At 43.3% G+C, this 26,946-nt stretch overlaps 1 protein-coding gene across 1 annotated transcript; it reads left to right on the top strand.

Annotated features, from left to right (window-relative positions):
- Nucleotides 1-1,305: 1,305 nt before the first annotated feature.
- On the top strand, nucleotides 1,306-25,410 carry T265_08114 (hypothetical protein; the record flags this gene model as incomplete). Its single annotated transcript, XM_009173821.1, has 6 exons — nucleotides 1,306-1,377; nucleotides 2,216-2,497; nucleotides 10,956-11,100; nucleotides 16,142-16,291; nucleotides 18,433-18,600; nucleotides 25,400-25,410. 6 exons carry the CDS (start codon nucleotides 1,306-1,308, stop codon nucleotides 25,408-25,410), a joined length of 828 nt encoding a protein of 275 aa, XP_009172085.1.
- Nucleotides 25,411-26,946: the final 1,536 nt, after the last annotated feature.

Genomic DNA, 26,946 nt, shown 5'->3' with positions numbered 1-26,946 from the left:
GGGGAGCGAGTTGGCACCAAGCTAGTTGAGGTGAGCTAGACTGTCGAACAATGATTGAATCTGCATCATGCCAAAATACAGCTTGGTGACTGCCAACTATCCTCATGGTTTAATGAGATGGCTTAACTAATGTGCGGTTCATATCCTCATGGGATGTGTACCGCTAGTGATTTTCGAGGTCCGTTACACAGCTGCAAAGTCCCGCTCGAATTTTCGACCTGGATTGGATTTATTCTGGGGAATAAAATCCATGTGGATCTTCTGTCAGTCGTCTACGAATAAGCTCTTAAATTACAAAAGTCTCTGTCGACGTTGCTCGAGCTGTGTTAAATTTGGAGTGCACAAATATTGAGATTCTAGGTTTTAGTTGATGTGGTCTGCTTTATTTGGAATAGACCATCCTCACTTGAATCGCAGATCGAGAATTTGGGCTACTTGTTTAATCCCGGTCAAAAAGAAATGGGCTTTATATTGTTTGTTGTTTTCGCCTAGAATTCACCGGGACGTTTGACACACCACGTCTATGTACACCGTAGTTGGTTGGATTCTATTCAGTCCTGGATTATATTCCGTTTGGTCTACTTTACATCTTCAGATTAAGTTGTCGCACGCTACTACGACTACATTTCTCAGATGTAACACCCGGTGCGTAGCTGCCATGCCACTCGAGGGAAGCATGAGGGCTGGGATACTTTCAGGTTGCCCAAAGCTAGACAGGAGGTCGAGAGGTAGAGGTTGGGTTCGAACCACGGACCATCTGGTTATTGAATTCGCACTCTAACCATTTGAGCCATCTCGCCCCCTCTACGACTGCACTACTGTTAGGAATCATCGTCTTCATCATCACCACCGACAGCATGACATCAGTGTTCAACACTGATGCTTCATTACCGTAATTACTAGGAATCTGTTTCAGCATATTGATTTATCATTACTATGTACCTCTCCATCACAGCTTAGTTCTGTTTGATTTGGCTGGAAGTATTCCATTACCCTCTCCGATGTCGTTGTCTTTTTTCATATGGTTTGGTGTTGGAAATGACAAATCCTTGAGAGGAGGCATCTTATCATGAGGCAGAGGTTTGTGTATCCCCGTAACCTAATAAATCATAGTAAGAGCTCATTATATCATACTTAATCTCCTTGTTCCAGGCTGTAGAAATATTGTAACCTGATTCCCCGCGTTTAGAGGGTCATTATTCCATGTACAGCCTTCTGTCTGGTAGACTGCATCTAGCTGTTGATTTCTTGGGGGGCTCATCCTAAAACAAAATCCACGTTACACTGAAACTTCGATCGTGAGGTATGGACGATGCCACAGGCGACAGGGGCTGTGTTGCACTGTATTCTAAGGCTATAAATCTGAAATATGGACTTGTATGTATCACACTCCTAGGATTTAATGGCTTCACTGTACTCAAGCAATCAAGCGTCGGACGTCTAGGCGTTACATCGCATTTTTTATTATCACCGAACAGGTCACAGGTTTGACTCGTTGGGTTTGAGCAGGACCTATCATGACAACCCGAACACTCGTACACTGCATTTCAGATTTTCGTGTTAGCTTCTTCGAGCCATTTATCCTGTTTGGCACAAATGACCGGAAACTGTCGGATATGTTATCTAAGGCGAACTTGACGTACCTTGGTTAACAATGAAAATGTTGGTGATTACTGCCTATGGAACAGTAGTATGAAAATAGAATGTCTAGCACAAGCACTTCCATGGCTATAATAGACTCCCACTGTTTTCATTTGATTTTTCTCAGCCACATACTTCACTTCACTTTGTGGCGATGCTTGCAAAGGTATGACGGTGCTGGTAGAAGATCCGTATCCATCCAATGATGAAGAAAAATTAACCAGGCTTTAAAAGTCTTTCAACACGTTGAATAGTTGATTTGGAGCTCGAATTTGTGGCCAAAAAACTTACATGGCGCTATGAGCTTCATCTGGGTTCCAAGAATTCGATTTGAACAGGATTATATACGTAATAATGATTAACTTAGATTTCAGTTTAACCGAGCTGTCTTCTAGATGAGTATTCGCTGCCAGCAACTTTCATGTCTTATTTTAATCGAGACTATATTTTTCCTGCTTTACAGTGTTTCCGCTGACCGTTATGGAGCGTTCTGGGGGGTCACCTGTAACGCGCCTTCTATAACGTCAGTTGGTTTTCTGGTTTTAAATATCGTCCAATGTTTTCCATATTTCAGGCAACCGCTAATGCAGTATCCACTGTAATCACTCAAAGAATCGGGCGTTTGCTATTGGTCGGACTGAATCGGCCACACAGATCGAACAGTATCGACCGCAAGACTGCGAGAGACCTGTGTCATGTGATACGAAATGAGTTCGAAAGGGATGAAAATATACTTGGGGGAGTTTTATACGGTGAGGGAATCGACTTTTGCACGGGACTGGATTTTGACCAACTGTCAGACGAGGGACCTGATACCTTTGGTGATACTAAATCGGTAGACACTGTTCGTCCGATGGTAAGTAATGGTTTCCACGCAAATCTAGCTCACTCTTGACTTTATTTACGTCCTAGATACCAGATCAACCTATTCTTTGTTTGTGTGACATCATTACACAGAAACGTCCCGTTTTGTTCAACTCAGCTGTTAGACACATCAGTAACACGAGAGGCAAACATGTCTGGAAAATCGTTCGAAAACAGTATTCGCCAGCTTCACGAGCGAGTCATCTCACTTTCTGTACCAGATGGTTATCGACAACAGTTTAGAGGCCTGACATAAATAAGCGTAAGAGGTTTGATTGGTTGTCACTAATTCTTTATCCCAACTCCGTTCAATGAGGATTATTTACCCGATTGTGGTGTTAATTTGAGTCATCCAATACCACGTTCATCACATCATGATCGACAGCATGACACCAGTGTTCAACACACATGCTTCATTGCCGTACAGCCATGACAATATGAAGGTGGCATACTGCGGCACTCAACCGCCATCTTTTCTCCTCCATTGACAAAAACTTCTTCCGAGTTCAGTGGCCTCATTGTAGGTTTCATTTTGCCCAAGCAATACATGGACTTTACCGTTGATCGCCAGCCACTCGTCACCTTTCGTTCGTGATTACTAATGAAATACCACGTCACAACACGCCGCAACGAATCAATTTAACTTCTCTTGACCTCGGGGTGTATTAGTGTGTTAGTATTAGTATTAGTATAGTATAGTGTATTAGTATAGGCGAACTGCCGTGGCAGTTCGCCTCTACATTCAATATGTGAGTAGACGGGCTAGCAGGTTCCAACCAGCGTCACCACTTGACGCCACAATTCATTTAGTGTATTAGCAATCAAGGCATTGGGTAATTCATTGGGACAGTTGAAAACAGGACCGGTAACATGTGATGATTTCATACACAGGTGTTTTATTTTTTCTCGGCAGTGATGCCTGTCTCACAGCCAGTGAGAGGATCTTGAAAGCTTCGGTTTATGACTTAGTCCGTTACTGTTAATAATTGACCAAGTTATCCGCTTTGAACTGCAGTGAGGTTAACTTTAATGTCAATAAAGCATCAGTGTTGAGCACTGATGTCATGCTGTCGATGATGATGATGTAAGGAAATAAGCACGCTTTATAGGCAGTCATAACCCAACCACCATATGCCGTATCGTTTGCTCTGAGGTGGCGTTCTCCCCTGGGTGCACCCATAAGTTCTTCGTAGTAAGCACATTTTGTGCTGAAGAACTTCGCTTTTAAGTGCACTACTGCATTTCGCGCTGCACTTGACACATTCCCGAAAAAAATGTTTTATTTTGTGGCTTTATGTGCGGTACTGATGATGTTTGGAAACATATCCTTCTACCTTTACATGTTCTTAATGTCTGGCGACCTCTTTGGTAAAGGCTGGATGGAACAAGTTCAAAATCGTTTTCCGAAAAAATACCTGACCTCTAAAAGTGCATGACCAAAAACTTGTAGTCAAAACAAGTCGAAAAAGCTTTTCTTCCTACCCTTCAAATTTCTAGTGTTAATTTAATCAAGGGACACCAAATTTCGGTTTCCATTTTTGTACTACTGAAATCCGAAGACTCCTCTCAAGTGAGTTACTCCCCTCTCAATAGCATCATTAGCAGTGTGGTAGGAAACTCGCCCTGTATTTCGTTCAGCCGGCCAGTCTATTGCAAACGTACCGCGTGGTCCTGAAAATCTCAAGTTTCTTCGAGATAACCTGTGGCGTACATGAGTCTGTTTACAAGGCACCACGCCTTTCATGCATACTGTCGGTTATACAGGCTATCATGACGTCAACTTATGCCATCCTTGGTGCCATTCGTCATTGGTAAATCGCAAATAGTTGGGTGGTCGGCGTTTTCAGGTGAAGGAAGACGATATACGACTCAGTCAAGCTCTTAATTACAGTGCCACAGTGCCAGAGAAACAGGACACTTCAAGTTTACAACTGAAGATGACTGATTGGCTTTTGACTTTTCTTGTTTTCTTCCAGTCAGTCCACATTATCTCGATGTTCACCAACTTCTGTCACGTTCTATGAATCTTCCGTTTGTGTTTAAAGCTACACGGAACGCGTTTTGCTTTGTCTTGCAGATCGGCAGCAAATAAAGTCTACATTTTTAATATTGACGCCTAAAAAATGATTATTTAATCGTATAATGCCTATTTTTCAGATTTTAGCGTCCGTTTGTTCTCGTGCGCGAGATCACACAATTTGCGGGGCATAGAGTGTCGAATTGTTAGGAGTATCTCCAAATTACCCAGTGCTGGTCCTCCATGGTCAAGCTGCCCGTGCACTGAATTTTTCCTAGGGTGCATTGTTTGTTTGCAGTCTAACAGACTTACTGGATTACTGGGTTTAGAAATTGGTTCTCTTCTTGGTTTCTCGTCACAGTGAACATTACTTTTATGTTGTTTTTGTAATAGTTGCATGGCAGGGGTATTTTCATTCATACTGGGCTTCTCGTATCACGTTGGTCTGTGGGTAGAAAACTAATTAGGAGTCTCCTGGTCCTCCGGATTGGGGACTGAGTTACGAGTGACCACTTGTCCGATGTGATCAGACTCTTGAGCCAAAGGCTTTTGTTGAGGACCATAATCGTCCTCCTGTCAATGCCCGGGCAAGCTGGCAGTATCCCAACTCATGTACGGCCAGCGAAGCACCAGTGTTCTCGTCTGGTGTTTTTGTCAATGATGTTGATGAGGGACATGCAATCGGAGAGCCAAAATCTTCCCATGTGCTTGGTGTGACTTCCATTCAAGTTCTGTGGTGATGCGTTCTCGTAACAGAGATTATAAATAAGACGAACCTCGGAAAATGAGTATTCCGAAAAAGACCTGTATGACAATTTAGCTTTACGAATACACAGGAACATACCGTATTTCAAGTTAAACAAAGATGGAAAACGAGGACGAATCTTGGCTCGTCGCTTCATAATACATGCACGAAATGCTGTGGGTCGGTTGCGTCTGATCAGTTCACACTCGGTGGTCAATTTCCGCACATTACTGCCAAAATGACATGTGCCAACTGTCCAACAAGCTGCAGTTGTTCACCTACACATTTCTGAGACGGGACAAACAGTGAGTGTCATTCAGTAGAAACTCCGACGCAGTGTCTCTTGTAGGGAGGCGTTTTAATCTCGCAGGACATGAGGCTTATTGTTCTTCGTCCGGGTTATTGGGGTATGCCCTAAGGGGATCCATAACATGTCCCCAGGCATGGGCTTCCCCTTATTCAGAAATCCCTTACTGCTGATTCCTCTGAAAATATCATGAATTCTTCCAGCAGCGAACCAACTGTTTCACTTGTTGATGCCTTTTAAGAAACAAATTCGTAATTTTGTATTCCCTAGAAAAAGTCGTTATTCGGGAACGGGTCGTTCAGCTTTAGCCTCCTTTCCGTGTATCAACTGCCATGCCACCCAAAGGAAGCACGAGTGCTAGGATACTGCCAGATTGCCCAAACTTGGGCGGGGGAAGTCGAGAGGCAGAGGTCAGGTTCAAAGCACAAACGTTACGGTCAGTTAATTCTTGCTTTAACCACTGAGCCATCGGGTGTGCCTAAATCAATTGAAAAATGCTAATGAGCCACCAAACAGCTCTTCACGCACTTGGAAGCAGCACACACCTGCCACGTTCTCATTTGCAAACGCACCTAAAGGCCACTGGGTTTCTGGTCCCTACTGCTTCTTATACCGGTGTGAGTGAATTTATGAGGAAGGCTCAGCCACATACGATTAGACTGAGATTTATCGATGGTCATCGTCTTCAATCTGGTGAAATTGATATTGTCAACAGCACGGCCATGTCGCTTCTGACGATTTCAAAATTCATGCTTGTTAGTTCTTGAGAAGGCGGCCATCATATGACCATCATAGTAGCTGCAATCAAACAATACCTCGATATGTTGAGACAATGAGTAATCTCCTTCAACACCGTTCCGCGATTTTCTATCAGCTTCAAGGCATTGCGTCCTCAAATCCCTCTGGTTGTTAATCTTCAAGTCAGAATTCTTATAACCTGAATTTTACTGAATCCAAGTTCATAAGCTTGCCGGAAATCTGGGACTGCGTCCACTTGATGCATTCCAAGAAGAGCGAAACCGGTCATGGGCTGTCGAAGAGTTTTCATCAACCTTATGAGTAGTGTATTACGCCTCATCCATTCTACTTTGTTCTTACTGCAAATCTTGCCCAGAACGCACCTGTGATTCTCGGTCAGACGTCCTACTGGTCCACGCCTTCAGTCCATGACAAAACTGCAAATCATGTTAATCACGACTAAATGGGACTGGCATCAGATTAAATGTTTCTCGACTACATCTCTACTTGATAAGAACAATTCAGGTTGTCAATGTGAGAACCAGACAGCGTTGCAGATTATCTGTCTAATTGCTCTGACAATGGAGACTGTACCATTCTGTCACCAATTGTTTATTTCGCTAGTTTCTTATAGGGTGAATTTTGAAATAAATTTGTAGAACAATGCCATATTGTACAAATTTTGTCGGCCAATTTTCACTAACTTTCACTTAGTGACTATCCCCTGTATTCAGTTGCGTTGTGGGGGAGCAGCAGTTTAGGTCTCTTGTATTGTATTTACATATCAGTGTATTGTTTGTCACATTATATTGACTCTGCGTGTGAACTTTAAAGTTTACATTCCAGTTAGTTTCCGAGATAGGATAAGGTGCGTATCCGGCATTCTGAACACAACAATGATTGCAGCCAGTAGAACATTCGAGTACTCCATTCAAGCACTTCACAAAACGCGTCGAGCCTGTGTCTTAGAGTCTGAGCAACAGCGCTCAGATCCTTAGCATTCTGTCGAGAAAACCATAAATTATTGTTTGACACAAGTACTTTGTGGAAATGTGATTTTGGAAGCCCATAAATATTCTATTTTTATATCATTTTTGTTTCATATGTGGCTGTCGTTTTTCAGGGTCACTTGATCCGTGCATTTGTGGCTTCCTTTAAAGTCATTCTTTCCATTTCGGGCTACCCAAGCCCACACAACCGCAACCGAAAAGCTGGTGGTGGGTAGTACCGTGAGCTCTCAGTCAGTACCTCATCAGCCCTATCGCCCCATAGCTTAGATTCCGAACATAGACTCAACACCAAGATCTACACATCATAGATTGTGGAGGCAGCTCCTATACGTGAATGTATCACAGTCATAGTGACCCTGAGTGTGCTGCCTGGTGATCTGGAAAGGGTCTTGCGGTACGATGTCACGACCCCAGCGTTCTGCCATGTGACCAAGGCACTGATAACTAGTTACCGTTAGGTGCCTAGAGTATGTCTATGTACACCGCCACACTAACGGAATAGAGAAATCTGGCTTATTTTGAAATATTCCCCTAGAATTTGAACTGATTCTGCAGTTTTGCTGCAATGCTAAGCAAAAATACCGACACCATCAGTTTTCCAGTCAACGGGCTCTTCACGATTGCTTAGCCAACAACCCACTCTGGATGAGAAAGGATTTCATTGCAGATGAGTACTTGTATGACTGAGCTGTGCCCATTACAATACAGAAACAAAACAACAAGATATTCACAAGGTGATTTTCCAATAGATTTGCACTGACGTATTGCGCCTCTTGAAACGGGGTGTGAATGCGAGCATCTTTGCTTTCGATATCACAATCTCTATTGATCCATGTAATCCACGTAATAAGAAACTAACTCGAGTTTGTGTTCCACTACATAAAATAATATGTATGTAGCTCCACTACATAAAATATCATCATTGGGACTTTTCTTTAATCCACTATATGTTATACCTGCTGATTCGCCAGTCTGAGGTATCTGCTGCTGACCCGCTTCAGCGCCTAGTGCCGGAGAAAAAAGACGCACAGAAGGGAACACAGCAGCCACATTCCGAACAAGCGAGTGCGAGAGCGTGAGGGCTATTTATTGGAAGGCCACTGTTTGAACTTAGTCTTATGCTGACACGCATGGTCTGGCTTTGGTACGAGGCTGTGACGTCCCGCATATCGCGGGGGCGTCGTATGACCTTGATCAACGCTGACTCGCGCTGTCTGGGTTTGATACAAGGCTGTGACGCGCTGCATGTTGAGGGGGTGTTGTCTGTCTGGTCAACATCCAGCGGAGCTGAGAGTCTCGGTAGATTTCGGGCATTCAGTGGTTGCCTTCAGGAAGCTGACCTTCCCAATACTATCCATGCTCATCATAGCCCTTTAGGATGGAAAATATGTGGTACTGCACGATTGACTACACTGCGTCATTTGCTCAGCTACCCTGTTTTCAGCTGTCTTTTGAGTTCATCAGACTACGGTCTGTGTGTGCATTACTTGATTACTTCATTATTGACAATTATCCCCCGTACTTTGTACTGCACATCAGTGTAAATACAAGAAGGCGACAGTCTGAGGAAGTGGCGGGGAAGTCCGCAAACTGTAAACGCTAACCTACGTGTGTTGAATCCCCGGTTAAAGCTCGTCTCACCTACCTCGTGCTAATCTTTTTTTAGCTGATTCCTCATTTAGCCAGGCTTTTTCTGACATTTCTAATCGACTACGATTTTTGTTGTTGTACGAGTGAGATTTCATTTGAACCTTGTATGGTCTTCCGCCTCGAAGATGTGCATTTTTGACAGTTTTTTCGCTCACTTTTTTCAAGTAAACTGAAAATGTTTTCACCCACGATTAGCTGGCGAATTCCCTAATTGCTTCATCATGTTGCGACAACACAGCCTTTGGGCATCCCATTCCAATTTATTGTGAGTGGTTGAATCTTTCCCCCCACTGGCTCACACCTACACAGTGCACAAACAACTAGCAGGCGGTTAACTGAAACTCATCGCCTACTATATTTAAAATGTCGCTTTTTTGTTGGAAATTGTCAAAGATGGATCTTGAACTGAGTGCAAATGTGATCGTTTGGCTCATCCTCTAAGGTTCATGAGTATCAAACCAGCTGTCGTTTGATCGTGTATTAGAGACTTCAACGAACACGAAAACAGCATTCATGCTATTTGTGTTTGGTGATCAAACCATCCGGAATTCGATTTGATTTTAAACGCCATCTGGACAATTTTCGCACATACAGTGTTTTAACAGTGTATGCTGGGCTTAGTGGTGCATAAACCTGTTTCGGTGAAATTGAAACGAAGGCCGAGCGCATGTTTTGATTATGTTGTCAGGTCTAATCGGTTCTTGTGTGCCTCACATGAGTGAGTATAGATTTTCATAACAGACCGTTCAGATAAGTTCGCTGAGATTTTGACCCCATGCCGGTTAGTAGTGGCTAGAAATCGGAAATATTCAACTATCTTCCGCATTTATGCTCTGCGCAGTGGTAGCAGTATGACTATTCTTGCGACTGATATCTCCATGTCTCAGTGTGTTATATGCCTAATGCTTTTGAAGGGGCGAAGAGAGAATTATCTCCTCACACGGTTTGAAGAGAGCCAAGGTAAACGATTTGGTTAGCTGGGGCGTAGACATCTCACTAAATCGTGTGATGTAATATGAACTGAGATAAGGTCAAGCACAGTGGCCCAGTAATCATGCCAGGCACGATACTACCTATGATGTGCGGGAACTCGACATCCATAAAGCATAACGTGAGCCACCACTTGTTCTCCGTGGATGGTTAGAATAAGAAATAACAGAAGTATAGAACAACTTGATGCCTGATCTGTTGTTCCTCAATATTTGGCTGATGAGGTGTAAAAAGTTATGAGGTTTGCCTACTATCCGTAGGCAATGAAATAATTCAAACAATATATATGTATATATATATATATATATAAACTGTATATATAGTAGAAACGTGTATTAGTGTGCCCCAGAATAATCCCTTCCTGGTGCACATTCCAGGCATCCACTAGGATTCAGTCAATTGGCCCATCCATCGCCGTGACACCTTAACTATGCTTGATGGTTTGGCTCAGCTGATGCCTGTTCATCAACACCATGGATTTGCTTTTCTACTGGTACAGTCACAAGGCGAATTCGTCATGTGAGCAGAGTCTCAGGGTCACTGAGACAGAGAAAGCTAGGTCTTTAGTGAAATCGATCTAAACATTTTCTGGGAGTCACTCAGCCTTAGTGAACAAGACATTCAGCTGCATCTAACATTTTGACCTCAGGCTCGACACTGATATTCTGTTATTCGCCCAACTTTTCAACAAATTAAGTTGTTATCACGGAAGAGGGAAGCCCTTAAATTAAGAGAGAGGCAAAGTTTTTCAGCTAATCAGTCGCGAAGGTACATGTTGGAAGTCACGTAAACACCTCGTGTTCAAAATGTCGTGATCAAGATGAGTGTAGAACTAAAAAACCCATGTTACGGCGTATGACCCTCATTCGTGGTTCGCTTGAGACATCATACCCTCTCTATTGTTATGAATCCTCTAATTCGCTTGGTTTTTTTGGTTAAGGAACACGAGGATTTATCCGAATGTTTATGTTGCGTCGGTTCTCTCATTTACAGGGTCCTACAAACTTCGCCTTCACCAAACCCTTGATTGCTGCAATCACTGGACGAGCTATAGGCGGTGGTCTGGAATTGGCTCTAGCCTGTGATCTACGAGTGGCCGAGGAAGACTCCTTGCTTGGACTGCATCCGCGGAAATATTGTGCGTCTTGATGTATTCTTCGCATCCATTCTAGAGAATGGTGGCAATTTGACTCGTTGGATTTTCGGCACTCAAACCTCTGTAAACCGCTAGTTTTTCCTACCTTTCCCTTACCGGAATAAATTCTTTCTAAGTATCCACAAAACCTAAACGCATCCAATCCTTCACCGATAGATAGAATGTACGTTCCGACAGAGCAGAAAGCAGTGCACCATATCATATCTTTATTATATATGTACAATGTGTAATACGCAAAAGATGTAGGTTGCCTACCACAAACCTATTTACGGCAAAATTATCAGCAGTTCTCACGAAATTAATTGATGGAAGTAACGAACAAAAATTCACTAGTAAATGATTGACATCGACAGTTGTTGTGAGGAGGTCGTGCCTTGAATGTTTTAAATAATTTTGATGCCCTGGTTAGGGAAGTTACCCGGCAATCTTTCAGTATTTGTGCTGAATTCACAAATTTCTATGAGAGGCTGACCTTTGTATGCTTAAATTGCAGCATTCTGTGTACTGTGCATACTGTTGGACGTTCTTTTCATGGTCGGAGCGGTCGCCATCATGTTGCGTGACCCTCCTACTTATTGTCGAACTATTGCAGCCCGTGCCACGTTGTGTGGGGCATAATTTCGCGTCTTTTCTAGCTACGATTAAGGTCACTTCGCTTGTGACCTTTTAGCAGGCGGTTAACTGAAACTCATCGCCTACTATATTTAAAATGTCGCTTTTTTGTTGGAAATTGTCAAAGATGGATCTTGAACTGAGTGCAAATGTGATCGTTTGGCTCATCCTCTAAGGTTCATGAGTATCAAACCAGCTGTCGTTTGATCGTGTATTAGAGACTTCAACGAACACGAAAACAGCATTCATGCTATTTGTGTTTGGTGATCAAACCATCCGGAATTCGATTTGATTTTAAACGCCATCTGGACAATTTTCGCACATACAGTGTTTTAACAGTGTATGCTGGGCTTAGTGGTGCATAAACCTGTTTCGGTGAAATTGAAACGAAGGCCGAGCGCATGTTTTGATTATGTTGTCAGGTCTAATCGGTTCTTGTGTGCCTCACATGAGTGAGTATAGATTTTCATAACAGACCGTTCAGATAAGTTCGCTGAGATTTTGACCCCATGCCGGTTAGTAGTGGCTAGAAATCGGAAATATTCAACTATCTTCCGCATTTATGCTCTGCGCAGTGGTAGCAGTATGACTATTCTTGCGACTGATATCTCCATGTCTCAGTGTGTTATATGCCTAATGCTTTTGAAGGGGCGAAGAGAGAATTATCTCCTCACACGGTTTGAAGAGAGCCAAGGTAAACGATTTGGTTAGCTGGGGCGTAGACATCTCACTAAATCGTGTGATGTAAACTGAACTGAGATAAGGTCAAGCACAGTGGCCCAGTAATCATGCCAGGCACGATACTACCTATGATGTGCGGGAACTCGACATCCGCATAACGTGACGTGAGCCACCACTTGTTCTCCGTGGATGGTTAGAATAAGAAATAACAGAAGTATAGAACAACTTGATGCCTGATCTGTTGTTCCTCAATATTTGGCTGATGAGGTGTAAAAAGTTATGAGGTTTGCCTACTATCCGTAGGCAATGAAATAATTCAAACAATATATATGTATATATATATATATAAATAAACTGTATATATAGTAGAAACGTGTATTAGTGTGCCCCAGAATAATCCCTTCCTGGTGCACATTCCAGGCATCCACTATCAGTCAATTGATATATGTATATATATATATATATATACTGTATATATAGTAGAAACGTGTATTAGTGTGCCCCAGAATAATCCCTTCCTGGTGCACATTCCAGGCATCCACTAGGATTCAGTCAATTGGCCCATCCATCGCCGTGACACCTTAACTATGCTTGATGGTTTGGCTCAGCTGATGCCTGTTCATCAACACCATGGATTTGCTTTTCTACTGGTACAGTCACAAGGCGAATTCGTCATGTGAGCAGAGTCTCAGGGTCACTGAGACAGAGAAAGCTAGGTCTTTAGTGAAATCGATCTAAACATTTTCTGGGAGTCACTCAGCCTTAGTGAACAAGACATTCAGCTGCATCTAACATTTTGACCTCAGGCTCGACACTGATATTCTGTTATTCGCCCAACTTTTCAACAAATTAAGTTGTTATCACGGAAGAGGGAAGCCCTTAAATTAAGAGAGAGGCAAAGTTTTTCAGCTAATCAGTCGCGAAGGTACATGTTGGAAGTCACGTAAACACCTCGTGTTCAACATGTCGTGATCAAGATGAGTGTAGAACTCTAAAAAACCCATGTTACGGCGTATGACCCTCATTCGTGGTTCGCTTGAGACATCATACCCTCTCTATTGTTATGAATCCTCTAATTCGCTTGGTTTTTTTGGTTAAGGAACACGAGGATTTATCCGAATGTTTATGTTGCGTCGGTTCTCTCATTTACAGGGTCCTACAAACTTCGCCTTCACCAAACCCTTGATTGCTGCAATCACTGGACGAGCTATAGGCGGTGGTCTGGAATTGGCTCTAGCCTGTGATCTACGAGTGGCCGAGGAAGACTCCTTGCTTGGACTGCATCCGCGGAAATATTGTGCGTCTTGATGTATTCTTCGCATCCATTCTAGAGAATGGTGGCAATTTGACTCGTTGGATTTTCGGCACTCAAACCTCTGTAAACCGCTAGTTTTTCCTACCTTTCCCTTACCGGAATAAATTCTTTCTAAGTATCCACAAAACCTAAACGCATCCAATCCTTCACCGATAGATAGAATGTACGTTCCGACAGAGCAGAAAGCAGTGCACCATATCATATCTTTATTATATATGTACAATGTGTAATACGCAAAAGATGTAGGTTGCCTACCACAAACCTATTTACGGCAAAATTATCAGCAGTTCTCACGAAATTAATTGATGGAAGTAACGAACAAAAATTCACTAGTAAATGATTGACATCGACAGTTGTTGTGAGGAGGTCGTGCCTTGAATGTTTTAAATAATTTTGATGCCCTGGTTAGGGAAGTTACCCGGCAATCTTTCAGTATTTGTGCTGAATTCACAAATTTCTATGAGAGGCTGACCTTTGTATGCTTAAATTGCAGCATTCTGTGTACTGTGCATACTGTTGGACGTTCTTTTCATGGTCGGAGCGGTCGCCATCATGTTGCGTGACCCTCCTACTTATTGTCGAACTATTGCAGCCCGTGCCACGTTGTGTGGGGCATAATTTCGCGTCTTTTCTAGCTACGATTAAGGTCACTTCGCTTGTGACCTTTAACTCACGTTGCATTGCACGCAACGATTATCGCAATCTTACATTTCTCAAACTTTTGCACCGATGTTTTCCAACATCCTTATAGGCCAGGTAGGCAGTATTGAGACCATAATCTGGTTAACTCAGCTAGATTCTTTGGTGAAACAGCGCTCTTATGTTTGCCGGAGAACGACCTTGGTGTGTGTCCAAATATGCAGGCTGTTTAACTCTGAAATCCAGATAACTGCCGTGTGTGTGGTGTGCACCTGCGTTTGGTATGCCAATTGAATACATCTCCCCAGACAATTGACCCTCACGATATCTTCTAGTTAGAACTATCATGCATCCTGTCTGCTTCTTTCCCGCGATGCCCATTACGATGTTTTTATGGTGGCAATATCCTGGGTCACATCATTTTATATATTCCTGCGTCTGCTTGACATGCGTTAGAATTCCTTGAACTGTGTTCAGGGCTAAGCGTCCAAAGCAAAGCCGCGTGGCAGAACCAATACATGACTTGTATTAGACCAATATGGACGCAAAGTCGGAGAAACCTGGGCTTAATTACCGGTTTTGAAACGCTTACCCATTTACGTCAGCCTGATATTGCGTCTTAATCTTCAAGAACGCCTAAGTAGACTTCTTCAAAAAAAGCAGTAGAATTTCAGTACAATAATCCATCTCCAACCAGTGTCCTTTATTACCATCTGGGCACATTTGGGGACGATTTGTCATTTGTGACGATGTTCAATAGGCGTGGGCGTCGGCAAATTTCGGGAATAGATTCTGCCTCGCCTAATTGTATGGAATGATTGACTTTTGTTGTCAAATCACAAGAACCATAAAATCATAGGGAAACCGCAGAAGCATTTTTCTCCGACATTGTCACAATGATGCTTTTTGTGTTATTCCCCCTGTTCCTCAACAAAGGCACACCTGAGACACTGAAATTACTTCTTGGACCCATGTGAATGATCTTCAGTTTATTCGCTGGTCGTTAGCTGAACGAACCCAAAATCTAAGCAAGGTAGCGTGTTGACTATCCACGGCAAATGACAATGTCTTTAATAAAAGTATAAACGTTGTGTATGCACAAACACCGTTAGATTTCCACACAGTCATTATTACTTAATAATTAGGAGGCGACTTGTTAGTTTGAGACATCTGAATTTAAAAACATCTCCGAATTGCCTGTGTTTTGCGTTGACGTTCCCTACCGTACTGGATGGAAGGACCCACGAGGTCGAAATACTTCGACACTGGGTTGCCAAGTTACTTGTTTTGTTAGCAACCAGTTACTTATACGGAATCGTGAACTTGGGGATGAATGGCAGCGTGATTTTGCTCCCACGCTGGTATTTTTCACAAGAAAACGTGGGTACAGCCCACCGGATACACACCGATGTCGACAGTAAGCAGTTTTTGTCGCATTCCCGTATCTGGGCTTGTTTCTGTGCCTAGTCATCATTTGATCCGAATTACTATGTAGTTACAAGTTCTCTCGTCTATTTTGAATTGGACTTTGTAAACAGAAAAGTATAAGTCCCACAATCTGGGCTAACGGTGTTCTTTTGAGACGTGATGGTTTATTGGTCATGAGACAGCCGATGCATCCTAATAGATTGGGTCGACAGATTCCTATTTCCTTCAGAAATCTTTCTGACTGACAAACACCATCGTTTCATATTTTCCAAACATTATTTCTTCTAACTACTACATCGCTTCTCTACTTCGGTCGAATAATATTTATGTCATCGGTCTTGGTTTTAGGTATGCCCATGATGGACATGGGCGCGATACGGTTGCCCGCCCTAATCGGACTGTCCAGAGCGCTGGATCTCACGTTGACTGGCCGAAGTTTAACGGCTTCGGAAGCATTGCAGTTCGGTCTGGTAAATCGCGTAACCAAACTAGGCACAGGTGAGTTGGCGTGGCCAAAAGAACACAGAATTGGTTTTATTGTCTCTGCTTTGTCAGTTCTATGTTTTTCTCAGTGTTCCTGCCTCGAAGCGATAGTCTATCTCGAGAGAAATTCTAATCAAAGGAAACATCTGCCCCGTGCTTGCCAGAAGCGCATCCTGTTATTGAGTTTCATGCACTATTTTCGCATATTTGTTTATTTCCATAGGTCTGGCCAAAAATAAGTCTACTGAGAAGTGTAGTCTCCATGTGATTTCTATTATTCTTGGCACGAAAGTTTACGTATTTCAGCGTGGCTGGTTTTTCGTTTTTTAATCAAATACCAAGGCTGCCTCAGTGGCTACGTTTTGAGCACACTCTATATTTCGCTAGTGGGAACCAGTAGCTGATATGTAATTCTGTTTCAGTTGTCTCGTTGAAAATGGCCGTGGTTTTGTTCTAAAGTGGAGTACCTTTATATATATATATATATATATCGGTGGGACTCTCTTTCCGGGATGGGGACCGCATGATATTCAATGCACCTATTCAGAGACGCTGCAAGATATGATTGTCAATCGATGTCAACGGCGTTCTTGCTGTCAGTTTCTATCCAGATTACTTTAATGCATTTTCGGCGATGTGGACGTCTGATAATGTTTGTGGAAGACTGGCACTAGTTCCCTTCCCCGTCCAGTTTTATTATTTTGTTCACTGTAAGGCTTTCAAATAAATCATCGTCGTACGGCCGCGAGGTATCAGTGTCGGCCACTGATGTTATGGTGACGATGATGATGATCATGATGGCCGGCGGACATCAGGTGGTCAAAGGACTTTCGGTATTCTGGAGGTCGGTACTACAATGCAGAAATTTCTAGGGAGCACTCTCCTACAGTTGGTGCTGTTAATTGTTTTTCGCATGTAACGCAAGACGAACGCCCCATTAGGCTTTAGCACCTCCTAATCCACCTAATAGAGCGTTCGTGTCACCAGCAACTAAAACGATGTCTGAGATTTCAGCCCGTTGTAAGCGAACACATGGAGCGTCGTAGAAACGGTTCTTCGCAGATTCGGAAGTACAGTCCGTCAGAGTTTAATCATGCTTAATAAACAGGGATGGGTGACGGACATTACAGACGACAGACGGACTGCACAGGGGTGACTTTCAACATGTATTCCGTTAAATAGAAACGTTTCCGTTTGATGGCTGGACGCAACACCCATTTCGGCCTATTCAGCTGCAATTGCCTGCGCAACTCCCGAGGTCATACTCGCATTCTCGAGGTGTCTTGGAATTTTATTAAGGACGGATTCGCAGAAGCCGGATTTGATGAATTAAAGCGGTCAGTTCTGGTGTTGGGGCCCCTAATTAGGGTATTCAACTTAAAGTAGGGTAGGTTAGAAGACGGAATGTATAAAAATGTAAGAAGGTGGGCGTTAGAAATAGCATTTTTAGCTTACCTACCCTGCTGCATGCAGCGATTGAAGCGGCCAAGTCAATATGACAGCCACTGTGACAGTAGAGTATTTTCGGCTGCAAGGTTCATGTTTGCACGCGGTCTAGGCTACTAACAGGGAGTTTACACTTAGACACGAGGACTATTAGAACCCTCAACCAAAGCCTTTGATTCAAAAGCCTGACCGCAAGGAAGCGAGTGACTGCCGGCCTACTACAACAGTAGCACACGATTTTAAGGGACAAGTCCCCATCTCTGTTGCAACTTCCACCCCGGAGATGGTTGACGCGGCCATCCTGGGATGGAACAAAATTACCATGGCATACCCAAATGCTGCAGCATAGATGTGCATCTATGACACTCAGTAGGACTGGTACAACCATTCATATGACTATTACCTAGATCAATGAACCATCTTTGTTCTTCCGTTATCTCTTTGGAAGCCCCGTAATTTGGCACCGGAACTGTCGGAATGCAACTGTATTCGGTCTTCACTGGTCTCTGTTCTTGGAAACAATCTCTCTAGGGGCTGGGACCGTAGTTAAGAAACAAACAAGCTGTTTGTACTGGTGCTGTTTCATCTACACAACATTTATCTATTAACAAACTGATTCTAATATTAGTAACATTGGCTCCGGTCCCTGCACTGCGCACCGAAGCTGTGCTTTTCGGAACTATAGTTTCCGTGTATTTTCCCCTTTTAAGCCATCGGGATCGCCGTCCAGATGGTGAACACAATTTGCAATCTTCCTGGACAAGCAGCACTCCGGGTGGATCGTGAAAATTTGCTACAGACCTATGCACTGCGATACAATCTTGAAAAGGTTCAGTTCGAACGAACAATGGAAGCGCTACGTTCAGAAAGTCATTTAGGTGAGCCTCTCCCTGTTGAAACCAGGCGAACTAAACGTGTTGATGTACCACCCAGCTGATAGGCAGTTGACACGGATATCTCTATCGGCCATAAAATGAAGGTATTTCAGTTCGAGCGTTCACCCACTTCCTCAGTGTGTGGTTTCAAGTATTTTCATTGATATATACAAAGATGAGTGTATGGGTAGTGCGTAGTTTCGATGGGTGCAAGAGAACAGGTTCCAGAAAGAGCATTTCATGCAGAAATCACTAGAGTGTGTTACCCGTTATATTTGGGATACCTTGTTTGATTGGCCGTTCGTCGCTGTTGCGTAGATGATGGCTTATTGATCTCTTGTGCACGATACTTGAGTTCATAAGAGAAAGCAGCGCTTGTGTACATACCAGAAAATTGACTTTTCTCATATTTGTGCCTATGGTTCTCTTGTTCCTATTACCGAGGGGTACAATTGGTGATAGGCGCACTCTCACTAGTTTATCACCTGAAAGAATATGCTGATATGTTTTAAATAGAAGAGTGAGCAGCCCACCCACTTCATTCCTCAAACATTGCAAGTTTTGACGAGATGGTTCCTATCCTTGATCTCGAGGTAGCACTCTTTTCAAATCGGCCAATCCCTTCACACGTTCTCAATGAGTTCAGTTGCTTTACTATCTGGCGTCTGATTGGCTTCAGCATCCTTCGCGTTCGAAGCCAATTCCCCGACCGAGATATCGTTTCATTTTCGCCGCGGTCACGTGTCGTTTTGCTGGAAATCCAGGCTGTTGAGATCACTTGGAGGGCAGTAAGGAAGTCGATATGTCGAACGTAGTTTGGTTTCATTTGCAAAAATATCCAGCAGTTTATGACTTCGACCAGTCGGACGGAGCATCTTCTATATACCAAAATTTTGAGTACAAAGAAGTCGAATCGATTTGCTTTTTTGAAGAAATTTTATTTGAATTGAGCCTTCTGCTGTCAGCTGTCGTATCTTGTGCTGGCTTTCGCTGTCATGGATGCTTACTGACGTCTATGGTGTATACAGGCTGAAACATCTACACAGTAGGCAACTTTATCAGCTATGGATTAATGCAACAAGCTTTCATTGTCGTTAACTGCATGGCAACCAACCCGATCGTCATGCCGTTTGCGGAACCTAACGAAGCGGGTTCAGTAAAAGACGACGATATAGCTTACGGTTAGCATTTTTGCTCTGGGGGGGTGCAATTGTCAGAAGTTGTTGGCTCTTCTGTCACGAATTATTTTACGAATTGAGTACTCAGTAAGCCTTTTATTGAGCAACCCACATGCCTTTTCGTCAATGCTGTCCGTGACTCATTTTACGCATTCAAAGTTGACAGTTTTGATCGTTTGTCGGCAAGTCCCTTGTGACAATGAGTTTTCATAACTGAAATTCCATGACACTGACCCTGTGGCTATAAGGTGAAACCAGCTAACCTTCTACCAAGTGACATTTTAACCAGAACATGATTGGAAGACCCTATTCTACTCTCTTCGCTGCGGCTTATGTTCCTCCTCTCAAGAGGGCGCTGAATATACATTGCAATAGAGGTGTCATATTGTGGGTCGTAACGTTTTGCACAGATCCTCCGGCACTGTTGAGACTCTCGCTAGGTCCGAGGTGCCAAAATAAGTGCGTTTCTTGTTCTAGATTTTTTATGCTCGCAGGCTCTTAAAAACTCGTTCATTCAGCTGTAGCACCCTTTCGGTTCCTAACTGCCATGCCACCCGAAGGAAGCATGAGGGATATTGTTAGGTTACCCAAGCCCACGCAGGGGAAGTTGAGAAGCAGAGGTGGGGTTCGAATCACGGACCTTTCAGTCAGTAAATCCGCAGTCTAACCACTTGGGCCATCTTGCTTTTAAATGATACACTGGTGATCGGCTGAACACGAATATCCGGCTGTTCGGACGCACTATACATTAAGACTAAATGCTTTGGACAAACAGGAAATTTGCCGAACTCTTGTCGGTTTGAAAGACGACTATCTGTTATTTTTTCCACTCATGAGACATTAGAGGAAACTACCAAACTTCTACGTCAATAAACAGGTCCTAACAAAAACATCTCAGTTGTATAGCATCCTCTTTGAATTATAACAATTGTTCCAGATTTTTGCCGATAGTACCTGGGCACAAATAACCGGCAGATTTCACAACCATCTTTCATATAGTTTGTGTTATTTAGTGGTCTCCGAAACAACAGTCTACACTTTGAATAGAACTTCCACGTTGCCCAAGCAAACTTTCCGAAAAACAACTTAGTTTCTGCACGCTCAGCCTGAGGCAAAACGTACCAGCCCCCCCCCTCGTCGATGTATATTGGAATAAATGTGTGGTTAATTGTCCCATCGTGTGGTGTAATGACTTCTGTTTTTCGTTTAGCTTGTGTAATCGCATTACGCTTTGTTACCATATTGCTGCCTTTTTTATGTGTGGTTATATATCACCGCCCGCGTCAAGTGTATATGGCTTTTCCGTGACGAATTAATTAGATGCAAGCAGGTGTGTCCGTTCCGCTTGAGTACGAATGATTGAAATCCCGTTGGATGTCAGTCGGTTCTGTGTTGTTGAGAGGCAGCGGACTGCGTGAACAGCTGGTTAGTGTGAGTAGCAACTTACTAATATTTTGAACGTCGTTGTTCATACCGAACCACTAGCCTGCGGCACCTTGGCAAGAAGTATTCTTTCGTTGTTTCTCTCCTTTTCGTGGTGGAGAAAAGATCATCTGTAGTTTCCAGCATACACTTATATATGGAGAAGAATCATATCTCTGGTGTGATTACTCAAAAAGTATTTGCTGGATATCGACCGAAGTGCTATTGGAGTCTCAGTTGCCAAAACATACAGGATATCCTGCTTGATCTTTTTAGTTGATAGAGGAAATATCATTACTGGGTGTGCGAAATGCTAATAAAGCCGCGATCCATCAGCTCTGAAGAGGTTTCCCGTTAGGACGTGCCATAAAATGTACCGTTCAAATATGATATGGTTACCAGTGATGTTAACCTCAGGTTTGTTCCACCTCTAGTTGATCAAAATTATCAAACCGCCCTTCTTAGGGGGGAACTGTTTGCCATCTGATGTCCTAAGCGTTTTTTACCTTGATGAATAGTTAGAAGGGGTTTGGGGGGTATACCAAATTTATTGCAGTGTTACCACGTCGGCATACTATGAAACCAACTCTGGTTTCCGATGTGAAGGTGTTGGAGTGTAAAGCCATGAGTTTCGACTCAACTGAGCAAAAAGCAGATGAAAATCTCTACACAGTGGCTAACATACCCTTTGTCTGTAAGCTTGTATTTTCAAACATCATGTCACCGCCATGTGGGATCATCTGGACCGTCCGTATTGAACTATTCAACGCCGAATCTTGCATCAACCAATTCATGGCAATAAATTACCTGCTGCCCAATCCGTATGTAGAAGCTCCGTTCGTTTTCCGGAATTTCAAGAATGACCGGACAAGTGTTTCAGCCATCCTGTGCATTGGGGTTGATGTCTAGTGTAATTAAGATATTTGTGTCATTGCGTTGCATGCCGCTTGTAGAAGCCTCCTCTTCGATACTTCTGGTGCTTCACGCTCAATACCTTGTACAGACGCCTGGGAGCTAACCTATTCACAAGTTCAGTTTCGCTTCCACCTACTCAATTTTGTTTCTATCGATATAAATACTTGCCGTTGCAGTAAGGCCTGTGACATTTGGCTCTCGGAGTCAGATGAGCATCACTGATCTGGCATTGGTACCAGATAATTTTCTGTCGGTTGGGCGAGTGTGGCTCCTTGTATGGTTTTCTGCTGTTGGGTTGTTGTCCCGACATCCACTCGAATTATTCGGCCATGCAACGCTGTAATCAGGATGGATCATTCAGCATTTCACTCTTCGGGTGCTCGTCTGTCATGATGATCCATTTTCATTGAAGAACTTGTTGAAGAAACAGGTGTATCGTGCGTTAAACAGTTCCCGTTCCGAATTCGATGAATTCAGGTCGAAGGTGATTGAAATGTTGGAGGAAATTAGGTGGAGTTGCTGGCGTTTTGCTGGGTATATTTACTTAGTACAGAATCGCACAGCAACGAGTAACAGCAACAGCACAAGAAGCACCTGTTTTGTTTGTTAGTACTTTGGGCAATAAGAGGCTGGTGTAAACCCGATCGAATGTGAACGCAACTCAAAAGTCGGCGGTCATTCTAAAGAGGGTCCATCGCTTTGCACTCTGGTCAGCCTTATTTTTGTGTCATCAGTATTGAAACATGCAGCCGGGCTTTTATACCAGCGTGCTGTCCAGTTAATTATCGAAAGTTTCACAGGGCTATGGCCATACCTTACAGCAAGGAAAACATCCAGTAACGAGAAGCAACTGCTTGCTTCGACTAATGGTGCTCGCATCTGAGCTGACCGTTAACCTGTCGTGTGAGAATTGATCATGGACCTACTCAACTACTCTAAAACGACGAAACTCCTTATCCAATGGAAAATGCACTCAAACGTGGGCAATTTCCACTGCAACCCCTGTTGTGAAACGAATTCCTTGAGCCTAACAGTACACACTTCTCACATTCTCCAAATACCTGAAAACATCGCATTGCATATATTCCGCCAATATGGCTAGGATTTGCTGTTAACTAGTCACGCTAAACAAACACAGTGGAGAAAATAAATCGCAACCACAAAGACTTTCTTAAATGGACCTAACTTTCGATCACCTAGGGGGTGTCTAGTCCTGGATAGCTACTGTGTGTCTGACACGTATACCACTCGATTACTCAAATCGTATTCAGAATAGTCATTAAATGATGATGATAAGAATAAAAGCCCGGAATTCAGTGAAGAACTATGCTATGTACTATTCTTTAATTGTCTTAACAACGCACGTCCTTTTACAATCGATAACCACTGACCAATTGTTTTCAGCAGGCTGATAAAAACAACGGTGCATGCACACTCAGAGCAGAGCTTCCAACAAGTGTACGTGTAACCCCATTACTCTTTGATGACGGCATCACTCGTGGAGAACCTACACCGCTGTCAACTGTGGCCGATTAGGCGGTGATTTTCGTAGTTATTTATTTTGGCATGATTGATATGAGGAAAACTTGCAAAGGGATCAAGACACAGTTCTTGCTGATACCCAGCTACACTTAAATGTTCGCATTTTTGATCACTCCCGAATATTATCACTGTCATTTGACTGAAACCCCTGAGTTCCACTTGTTGAGTCAGCCTCACATCCGGTTCTTCTTTGTGAGGATGTCACATACCACCTCCTTGACAGTGTTTCTCATTGTAGAGGCTGAGTAATAAGATTCCCCTCCCACGCCGTTTTCACTAGGATATGCGAAAACAGACTGTGAATGGCCTTAACATACATAAATATAAATTAGCAACTCCTTTTTAGTTCTAGAAGTTTTTCTTTTCAGGCAAACGAATGCCCGGAGTAACGCAGGGAAATATCTGAAGCCCGTGGTTCATTTTAGAAATCACAAGTCGTAGGTAACAAATCTCAAAATCCCATGGCTTTTTATGCCCAGCCTGAATTCGTGGACATCTCTTCGTCAGTCTTTCTCTGACGTTTTTTTTCTCAATTTATTGACCAGGAAATCAACAACTAGTTGCGTATCGTACCCGTGAGTCTCTCAGCAGTACTGCGGCCGACTGTTCATAGTGAAATTACCTTTATCAGTTTCTGGATCTAAGCACATGTTTCTTTGGTACAAATGCGGAGCTACCCCAAATTGGCGTTGGGAAAACAGATATATAGAGTAATTATGACCGGCGGTCAATTTCCGGCGGTGATCAAACTTTGGTTTTCCAAACGCAAGTTTATTGTGCTTACTTCTTGGCATGTCGTAAATCACTTGTTCAAGTTATTCTCAAGTGGGGTGTTTTATGCCCCTTCAGAATAATAATGCAACAATACACGACCTATACAAATCTGTGTTTATTACCTCGCAACAAATCCGTGGATGGTTCTGTCCGTATATGTACCCGACCGAAGACACCGGAGTTGACTAACTAGGTGGGCTGAAGATAACTCCCCGAATACGTACTACTCACAGGAACTAGTGAGGTTTGAGGTTGAAGTTATTTGGAAGTTGGACTCAAGTATACTCAAAAGGTTTTTGTGCGGACAAAGTTTTTTTGTGCGCATGCTTTCGGTCACCATCCATCCCGGTTGGTCCAATCAGAATACTGCAACTTTCCTGCGCTAACGGCTGAAAATAAATTCAAGTGATTATTTCTGTGATGCAATTTTCTTATTCCCAGATTATCAAACATTGTTGTTCTCACCGGTAAGGTGTATGAAAACGAAAAAAGGTGTTTTCAGTACCATTCTGTGCAATCATCTCACGTTCATCGGAAGCCTGTCTGAATGAAACCCTTTCGGGAAAAAATCCAGATTTGGCGAGTTTTGGCTGATTCTGTGTTGCTGTGCTTAACGATCAACTCCCCTCCATAAAGCAACACTTTTGAGTGAAACAAACTCTGGAGTGTAACGCTTGTACTTTTCGCCGAGTGATACTTGGACCTGGTTTGTTAAGCTAATTGGGGGCGAGCTGGACCAAGTGGTTAGGGCGCGAATTTAATGACCGGAATTTCCGTGGTTCGAACCCGACCTGTTCCTCTCGACTTCTCCTGTCTAGGTTTGAGCAACCTGGCAGTATTCCAGCCCTCGTGTTTCCTTTGGATAGCATGGCAGCTTGGCACCGAAAGGGTGCTACAGCTGAACGATTTTTTTTGTGAAGCTGGTTCACTGTACCGGCAACCACTGCCTTTTTTTTGTTTCAGGTTTGAAGGTGTACATTGATGAACTCGAAAGGCCAGCCTCTCGAAAGAAGTGAATTGGCGCTCATTGTTGATCTCTTGGATACCAGCCAGTGTTTGCTATTTTTTCAACGGACACGTGCTTTTTCTCCTCCATCTCTAGATTATCCCATTCAGTGTTTTCCCAACATCATTCCCAATGAACCCTGTTTATTCATTTTGCTATTTATTATTGCAAATGGGCTTCTCTTCCTGAAGATCTGACTAGCTGATCAAATAGTGTTTAGTTGGAAGTACTGGGATACGTGACTGATTTATGATCTAGGTATTAGTCTGTACCTTGGTGAACTTAGCTTATTGGTCAGAAGGTCCGTGGTACGAACCAACCCCCCTCTCCTCTCTCGACTGCTCCCATTAGGCTTGGGCAACCTGATATCTCAGCCCTTGTGCTTCTTTTTGGGGGGTAAGTGAGCTAGGCGTTGAAAGGGTGTTACAGCCGAACGATCGATTGATTTTCAGCCAGCCCAACTTATTGGGTTTTCCACAGGTAGAACAACTCGTCGGATGTTGCATAATCTTCTTTGGATTCCAGCTTCCTGAGACGCTTCTGAGGCACCCCGAGTGTTTTTTATCAGTGTGGGATTTGTATTTCTTTGTTTGATACAGGATATAAGCGGTATTTCCGATAAATATGGCAGCCCTCGTTCTCCACAATTTAGGTCAATGACTTCTCCATGAGATTATTAATCACATGAACATGAAGCTCTGAGCTTGAGCTGCTCCGAAAAATTGAACACACCGACGCGTACTTACGCGGACTAGACCGTAGGATGTGAGCCGGACATTTCGATACTCCACATTTGGAAAAGGAGTAAGAGCCTTTGTGTAACAGATCGAGTGGGTTCCCGAATGGTGTTGCTTAAATGGAGGACCTCCTATTCGGCGCGCACAAAAGGCAGGTGATTTGTGGCTGTGGCATTTTCTTCTGCCTTGTTCCGCCCATCAAAAGCTCAGTGTTCTAGAGGGTGATATGTGCATATGGCCACCGAAGCCCCATCGAAGTCTTTGGGATTAATGCCCGACCACAGATCCGCTTAATTATCTCATCTGAGTTCACAATCAACAAGGCAGTGAGTCAGAGGTATTCTCAGTTATTGCCCAAGCCCTTTAACAACCACGCGTGCATGGGTGTGTACGAATCCACATCAGTTTGATAGATACTTGCTCGATTCAGGGCCTTTCCTGGCCAAAACACACTAATGTTCGTGTACTACTGTTTGTAGAAAAACTGCGTCTTATTTTTGTTCCAAGGTGAATTTATGTCAGCTTAGTACGGCAACTCGCTTTCCATCAAACAGGAGTATTTCAGCATAAGATGCCTTCACTGACGGGATAAAATCTCCATTGTACATCTCTAAAACGTTTGCTTTCTGCCGGGTTGCACGGTGACTGAACATGAAGCAGCAAGTATTCCGCTATATGGACGTTGGCTGGCGTTCCGCATGAATTTCCACTCTGGGTAGGAAGCTGTCCCTACTGCTGATCCCTGATAGCGAAGCGAATTTAGGAATTGCATTTG

This window comes from Opisthorchis viverrini, assembly GCF_000715545.1.
Source record: "Opisthorchis viverrini unplaced genomic scaffold opera_v5_202, whole genome shotgun sequence".
NCBI lineage: Eukaryota > Metazoa > Platyhelminthes > Trematoda > Opisthorchiida > Opisthorchiidae > Opisthorchis > Opisthorchis viverrini.
The sequence above is the reverse complement of the archived record's forward strand: the minus strand, read 5'-3'. Positions and strand labels throughout refer to the sequence as shown.